Source organism: Chiloscyllium plagiosum, unplaced genomic scaffold (assembly GCF_037043375.1).
Source record: "Chiloscyllium plagiosum isolate Xiang-an unplaced genomic scaffold, Cpla_swu_hap1 HiC_scaffold_10, whole genome shotgun sequence".
Classification (NCBI taxonomy): Eukaryota; Metazoa; Chordata; class Chondrichthyes; order Orectolobiformes; family Hemiscylliidae; genus Chiloscyllium; species Chiloscyllium plagiosum.
Genome location: NW_028270148.1, coordinates 6,471,200 through 6,479,365, shown reverse-complemented (window position 1 = coordinate 6,479,365; position 8,166 = coordinate 6,471,200). Strand labels below are relative to the sequence as shown.

The 8,166-nt window shown below is 45.2% G+C and overlaps 1 protein-coding gene across 3 annotated transcripts in view; it reads left to right on the top strand.

Annotated features, from left to right (window-relative positions):
• The first annotated feature begins 2,007 nt into the window (after nt 1–2,007).
• Nucleotides 2,008–8,166, top strand: part of chrna2b (cholinergic receptor, nicotinic, alpha 2b (neuronal)) — a 31,591-nt gene continuing 25,432 nt past the window's right edge. The window contains exons 1-2 of one of the 3 annotated variants that reach the window (XM_043695265.2): nt 2,008–2,054; nt 7,704–7,995. In XM_043695265.2, the coding sequence (XP_043551200.1) occupies nt 7,911–7,995 (85 nt within the window). In that variant the 5' untranslated portion in view covers nt 2,008–2,054; nt 7,704–7,910. Of the gene's footprint in view, nt 2,055–2,227; nt 2,650–7,703; nt 7,996–8,166 lie in introns of those variants that run through there. The other 2 variants (XM_043695264.2, XM_087991042.1) reach the window with 2 other exon arrangements.

Genomic DNA, 8,166 nt, shown 5'->3' with positions numbered 1-8,166 from the left:
GAGCTGTTGAGTTGTGAGACATAAAGTAATAGAGTCATAAAACACGGAAACTGACCCTTCGGTCCAACAACTCCATGCCAAACACAATCCCAAACTAAACTAGCTCCACCTGCTTATGCTTGGCCCATAGCCCTTCAAACCTTTCCTATTCATGTACTTATCTAAGTCTGTTTTCAACATTGGAACTGTTCTCACATCCACCACTTCCTCAGGAATTTCATTCCACATACGAACCCACCCTTTCTGTGTAAGCCATTTGTCCCTCTGAACAGTCCTGTGAGATCATTGAACTCTTTCCTGAATTGCAGCTATATTCTCAGGCTCAGTCCAAAGCGATGACTTCCTCAGTTGCCTTTTCCCACAGGAAATACAGGTGGCCAATAGAAGGCTGGCTGAAATGTATGCTTGGAGCAGGATCTTCTGAGCAGCTTTGCTGATCATCAGCCTGGGCCCGGGCCTTCTTTCTGGAACTTTTGCAAGCCCCTTGTCCAAGGTTCTTTCCAATTTGTTGAGTCTGTCAGAACTGCCAGGTCATTTTAATGAGGGTCCAGCACAGATTCAATGGGAATCTTGAATCCATATCAACAAAAGTTGGAAACCATCCCCTGATAGCTCTGGTGCAGTATGGTCAAATCTCTAGAGCCGGGATATCTATTCAGGTATTTAGAACAGAGGTTGATGTATTTGGGATTTGTGAGTCACAATGTATTTCAGCTTGAGGTGGCAGTGTGCTCAAAGAGTTGATTTCCTTCAATACTTTCAGCAAACACATCATCACAGGCAGGCTGGTGGCTCAGTGGTTAGCCCTGCTGCCTTACAATGCCAGGGACCTGGGTTTGACTCCACCCTCTGGTGACTGTCTGTGGGGAGTTTGCACATTTTCTCCGTGTCTGCATGGGTTTCCTCTGGGTGCTCTGGTTTCCTCCCACAGTCCAAAGATGGGCAGGTTAGGTGGATAAGCCATGCTAATTTGCCCATTGTTTCCAGGGATATGCATGTTAGGTTGATTTGCCATAGGAAATGTGTGTATACAGCGATTGGGTTGGGTCTGGGTAGGATGCTCTTTGGAGGGTCAGTGTGGACTCGATGGGCAGAATGGCCTGTTTTCGTACTGTCAGGATTCTATGATTTACCACTGAGCGTTCTTATGTAACACACCTGGATAGACACACCCAAGAATAAATCTGCACCAATCACAGGCAGGAAGCTGCTGGCCCAGAATGCAGTTCCTCATCACTATTCTCATGAATCAATGAGATAAGTGTCACTCCAGTGCTTCATGGCGGAGAGTTACTCTGGTGGGAATCTCGGATTATTCCTCCATTCTTCCTGGCTACAGATTTTGGGATAGAGGGCAGGGGACACCACTGAATGGAAAGATCAAGAAGGGGAATATTTTCTTCCCTTTTAACGGTGGTATTTTTCAGTCCACTTCGGTTCTGAAGAAATCATAACAGACCGAAAAACGTTGATTTATTTCTTTCTCCACAGATACTGACAGACCTGCCGAGTTTCTCCGGCTTTCTTTGTTGTTTGAAATAACTATCACAGCAATCTCAATATTAGTAGTGAATATGGAAATGTTATAATTAATGGACTCTGTATATGGTCAAAAATCTGAGTGACAATCCTTTGGTTTTATTTCTGATGCTGCCAACTGAAAAAATCGATCCTGACTCGAGAGAAACCCTTGAGGTCACTCAATCAATTCTGCAGCCACCATCTGACACTGCACTTTCACTGAAGTTAATAAAGAGCAAATAACTCAGAATCATTTCTTCAATCAATGCTTTCAGGCAGTAATGCTCACAGCACCAAACAATCACAAGCAATCACTATTAATAATATAATTTACAATCTACAACTGTCAACAATCCACTTCGTAACACTCTCCCATCAAATTCTCCCAGGACAGGGACAGCACGGGGTTAGATGCATAATAAAGTTCCCTCTCTACTGTCCTTTCAAACACTCCAAGCAGAGGGACAGCCCGGGGCTAGATATGGAGCAAAACTCCTTTCACACTGTCCCCCATCAAACACTCCCAGGCACAGGTAGAGTAAAAAGTTTTATCCTTTGCATAGACTCTGGTTAGGCAGTACAGACATTTAGCCAGTCGGACGGAAACGTTTTGGATCCGGGTGTAATGTGAGGGGAACTGACTCCCAGCCGTGATATTTGCAGACTGCTCCAGGCTGAGATTCCTATTGTCACTCTCTCACACACACAGAGCTCACTGTCTCTGTCATACTGGCTTCTCTCCACAGGACCGTAGCTGGTGTTTGGATGAATGTGTGTCTGGGGCAGCTCGGCTTTCGCTGTGAGGCGGTTGTGATTGTGGGGAAGCTGCAGTGATCCCCCAGTCCGGATTGACTGTGCGAAACGGAGCAGGGGGAAGCTGGGGTTGCTATGTGCTGAGACAGTGGGCTGTCTGCTCAGCTCAGAGTGTGGGACAGGCCAGGAACCCAGCTCCTCTTCCAGCTCCGGCAAGCAGCCAGGACCCCAGTCCTTCTGGCAATTCCACCCTCCCCCGCCTCACAGTTCACCACAAACCGGCGGTGGCAGCGACCTGGAGCCGCTCTGCAATGAGACCATGCGGAACTGAACCGTTCTCTCTCTGGACCAGGAGCACCTAAGCCTTAGAGCAGGGTCAGTGTGTGCTCGTGGTAGTGAGTGTGGGTCAGTGTCTCACAGTGTGTTAGCGTTCGTGTGTGTGAGACAGTGTGCGTGGTAGTGAGTGTGGGTCAGTGTCTCACGGTGTGTTAGTGTTAGTGTGTGTGAGACAGTGTGTGTGACAGTGAGTGTGGGTCAGTGTCTCACAGTGTGTTAGTGTTAATGTGTGTGAGAGACATTGTGCGTGACAGTGAGTGTGGGTCAGTGTCTCACAGTGTGTTAGTGTTAGTGTGTGTGAGACAGTGTGTGTGACAGTGAGTGTGGGTCAGTGTCTCACAGTGTGTTAGTGTTAGTGTGTGAGAGAGACAGTGTGCGTGACAGTGAGTGTGGGTCAGTGTCTCACAATGTGTTAGTGTTAGTGTGTGTGAGACAGTGTGCGTGACAGTGAGTGTGGGTCAGTGTCTCACAGTGTGTTAGTGTTAGTGTGTGTGAGACAGTGTGTGTGACAGTGAGTGTGGGTCAGTGTCTCACAGTGTGTTAGTGTTAGTGTGTGTGAGACAGTGTGTGTGACAGTGAGTGTGGGTCAGTGTCTCACAGTGTGTTAGTGTTAATGTGTGTGAGAGACATTGTGCGTGACAGTGAGTGTGGGTCAGTGTCTCACAGTGTGTTAGTGTTAGTGTGTGTGAGACAGTGTGTGTGACAGTGAGTGTGGGTCAGTGTCTCACAGTGTGTTAGTGTTAGTGTGTGAGAGAGACAGTGTGCGTGACAGTGAGTGTGGGTCAGTGTCTCACAATGTGTTAGTGTTAGTGTGTGTGAGACAGTGTGCGTGACAGTGAGTGTGGGTCAGTGTCTCACAGTGTGTTAGTGTTAGTGTGTGTGAGACAGTGTGTGTGACAGTGAGTGTGGGTCAGTGTCTCACAGTGTGTTAGTGTTAGTGTGTGTGAGACAGTGTGCGTGACAGTGAGTGTGGGTCAGTGTCTCACAGTGTGTTAGTGTTAGTGTGTGTGAGACAGTGTGCGTGACAGTAAGTGTGGGTCAGTGTCTCACAGTGTGTTAGTGTTAGTGTGTGTGAGACAGTGTGTGTGATAGTGTGTGCCCCAATCTTTTTATTGTAGTTTCTCGCATTCTCACATGAATCTGAAATTGTTCGCCCAGTTTTGCATTTTCCCTTTGTCAGTCTGTGTTTCTCCACCTCTCTGATCACTTTTATTTCAGTTTTTTTTTATAAAAAGTTCCCTTCTCTGATTTTCACTATGTCTCTGACTATTCCATCTTATAATTATTTCTTTCTTCCCCAACCCTCAGTCTTTCATTTATATATTTCTCTGTTTCTCCATTTCATTATCTCTTTCTCTTTCTGGTTTCATAATCTCCGCCCTTCCCCATCTCCCTGGTCTATTTCTCCTGTCACTGCTCAATGGTTTTATATCCAGAATTTAATTCTCTGATTTCCCTCTATTCCATTTTATGGATATCTCCATTAAATTTTCTGTTTCTGTTCATTTTTCTATTGACCGCTCTCTTCTCTTTCTTATTCCCCCAACTCGCATGCTCTTTTGGTCTCTGTCCTTCTCTCTCTGGTTGGTATAACTCCCCCTGTGTCAGACCAAAACAGTACTGATTTAACACAGCCAGTTTATTGAGATTTATCAAAGGAAATGATGGTCAGTTAGCTGGAGAACACAAGGGGAAAACAAATATAAAGCAGAGGATGGCAGGAACAGTAGGACACAAACTCAGAAGAACAGAAGGATCTTGAGGAGCTTTTCCACAGATCCCTGAAGGTGGTAGGACAGGTTAATAGTGTCCTGAAGGTGGCATATGCGCTACATGCCTTTCCCAGTTGGGATATACATTAGAAGTGCAGGGAGGTTATGTTGAAGCTGTATGCGACTTTGGTTGGACCACAACTGGAATACTGTGTGCAGTTCTCATCACTGCACTGCAGGAAGGGTGCGACACTCAACAAAAACGGAAAGAACTGCAGATGCTGGAAATCAGAAACAAAAACAGAAATTGTTGGAAAAACTCAGCAGGTCTGGCATTACCCATGGGAAAAAAGCAGAGTTAACATTTCAGGCCCAATGACCCTTCTTCAGAAATGGAGTTCTGAAGAAGGCTCACTGGACTCAAAATGTTAACTCTACTTTCTCTTCACAGATCCTCCTACACCTGCTAAGCTTTTCCAGCAACTTGTGTTTTTGTATAGGAAGGGTGGGATTGCACTGGAGGGGGTACAGAGGAGATCACCAGGATATTGTCTGGGATGGAGCATTTCAACAAGGAAGATAAACTTAAGCTGTTTCCTTAGGAGCGGAGTTAGGTTAAGGGGGTGGGGGTACCTGACAGAGGTGTAGAAGATTATGAGGAGCATGGGCAGGGTGGATAGATAGCAGCTGTTCCCCTTAGCTGAAGGATCATTAACAAGGTGCTTATTTTTAATGTGAAAGGCAGGAGTTTGGAGCGAACTTGAAGGAAGAAATTTTCACCCAGAGGGTGGTGGGAATCTGGATTGCACTCTGTGGAATTGTAGTTGAGGTGGGAAGTGTCACTACCTTTAAAAGGCAATTGGACGAGCTCTTGAAATGTCACAACATTCAAATCTATGGACCAAGTCCTGGAAAGTGGGACTATTGTAGGTTTAGAGTGGTTTTTGTTGATGCAGACTTGATGGGCTGAAGGGTCTCTTCTTTACTGTATGGTTCTTTGATCCTATGCTCCCAGTGGAGTCAATCAGCGGTGATTCATATGGGAGGGCCCACTGGTACCCTCAATGTACAGCTTGTGATGTGATGTTGGATTTTTACCTGCTATAATCTGACTTAGCAATCAGGTTGATAAAGGGGATGAGCTTGATGCTGGTTCAGTGCTGGAATAATTCAGTTGGGCAAGGGGAGGCCGGTGAGCTCCTTAATGAAAGGGCCAGGACGTAACAATTACATCTGTGACTCTAAACAATTACATTCAAGACAGAATGGCATCATCTGATTATTCCAGGTGATTTCCACATCAATTTGCAAAGCTTTGTGCTGTCACCTCAATTATACATCGTCTCCTTTGAGCTGACAAACTCCACTTTGAGTTGGTGTAAATAGTTACATTATTTATTGCCTGTTACAACCATTCCTTCGATGCACAATTCTGAGTCAGTTCTAGACTCCTACTCCCTGTCTTGACAGCACTGACTGCAGGAGAAGTCAACAGGAAAATTTTTCTCTGCTTGTCACTCTGTTTGCTTGTGAGGGAGGACTCTATCTTTCATTGTCGTTACACCCTGTTCCCCTTGTTTGCATGGGTTTGCTCTCTCAGCAGTGCTGATCTATTTCCTCTTATTCACACCTACAATTAACACTTCTTCTGTACCCCAATCCCTTCTTTATCCCCATTAGCACTCTCTTTGTCATTTGCTCTGGGCACCCTCACTCACTTCATCCTTCACTTTGACAAATAGGATAAAAAAAAGTATCATATATCAAACATCTTCAGTTCCAAAGAAGGTTCATATTAGACACAAAACATTAACTCTCTTTCTTTCTCCACAAATGCTGCCAAACCAGCGGAGATTCTTCACCACTTCCCCTATTTTCATCTCTGTTCATTGATCTGTGTTTGTGGAGATCCTCTCCATTCACCAACCAATCTTTATGAAGATTCACTGTTGACCATTCTGACAGTGTTTTAGTTTGCCACTTTGTAACATGATGTCCTTGATTTTCCAATGGGGAGGTAATTGTTTCTGCAGTGTAGGAGGGAGTTGTGCACAGGTCTCTGGTGGAATTACTGTTGTAGCAGATTCTGAGGGAATTGTCTAGGAGCCTGAAGATTCCTATGGGAAATTCCTCCTTCTCTGGATTCTTCCAAAAGTTCCTGTTTAAACTGGAGGATTCTGAGAATTCAACTGTAGGGAAGTAAAAAGCTACTCAGGAAAAGTTGGTCTACCAAAAACCTAGTCTATCTGCTGGGAAACTATTAAACTGAACCTCAAATTCCCATACACCCCAACATCTATGCATCTAGCTGGATTCCTTGCACACCTTAGACTCTGATCCAGCACCTCCTCTGCACAATGCCTCCCAGTCACCAGACCCAACACCTCCTTCTCCCCAAGACCAGAACACTTTGAGAATGGGAAACATCTCTACATGCCTGATCCTCCTCTCCCCAGCCTCCCACCACATTTCCTGTACCAGTTCTAAAGCAAGGTTTTGCATCAGAAAATCCTCTCAGGACAACATGGTGGTTCAGTGGTTAGCACTGCTGCTTCATGGCACTCGGGACTCAGGTTTGATTCCAGCCTCAGGTGACTGTCCGTGTGGAGTTTGCACATACTCTCCATGCCTGCAAGGATTTCCTCAGGATGCTCCAGTTTCCTCCCACAGTCCAAAGATGTGCAGGTTAGGGTGGATTGGCCAAGCTAAAACCAAGGATAGGATTGCGGTCTGGGTGGGATGTTATTTGGAGGGTTGGTGCAGACTTGATGAGCTGAATGGCCTCTTTTCACACTGTATGAAATGCAGAGCTCTTTCTTAACGTAAAACGATAAGACTGAAGTTGTAATCTAAATGTAAACTTGGGAAATCAAAGATGTTTGACACCCTCTAACAAGGAGACTTTCCAGGAAGCAAGGCTCACTCTGTTAAATAGTGCCCAGCAACAGAATAGTGAGTGTCACACGGGTTTCACAAAAGGATGGGTCATTTTACCAACTCCTGTTAGACTGGTGGAGAATTAACAAAGACACTTAAATCCTGGAATACACAGCTGAGCGTTCTCCCTGTAATTGTATTTGTATTTTGCATTTTTGTAGGAAGAGTTGGGTTTTAATTCAAAATAATGACTGTGAATCGAAAGTTGTGTTTGAATAGTGGCCATTGGATTTACCTCTTAAACAAACACTTGAGTGGAACCTTGGCTCGAATTTCAGTGACCAAGACTGAAGGGTCACAGAGTTTGGCCTCATCTCTGTTTCTACCACTTTACTTGATTGAAGAAGATTTAGACGATGAGCACTCTGTTTTATTACAGTAAAGTGCACTTCTCCAAGTTGAAATATTAATGTGGATGTTTCTCTTTTTTTCTCTCTCTGACAGGACACGTTCAGTAACTCCTGGCTCTGACACTTTCTCAGTGGATGCACAGAGCTAGTTTCAGCACCGCGGACAGCGCTATGAGGGAATCTCAGAGGCAATCCACACCCTGAGCCAAGCGAGCTGTGCAATTTCATTCTAATGAACTGTTGTGGGACAACGGAAATCTTGTTGCCTCTTGTTTAAAAGTGGAGTGTCAGGAACACGGAGATGTTTACTCTTTTACTCTCGGCAGGAGGTGTGCCAGGAGGCTGCAGTCTGCTCCTCCTCTGTTCCCTCTTCCTGTGCAGATGCAGTAAGTTGACATTTTGCAATTTGGATGTTTGTGTTTGCTTGCTGATCCTCTCATTCCATGGAGGACCTCCTCACAGGATTTCAGTTCCATTTATAGAATTAGACAGACAGTGCTGCACAAAAGAAAGGCCCATTGTGTCCCATTGTGGGTCATACAGAGAGGGGAAAAGGG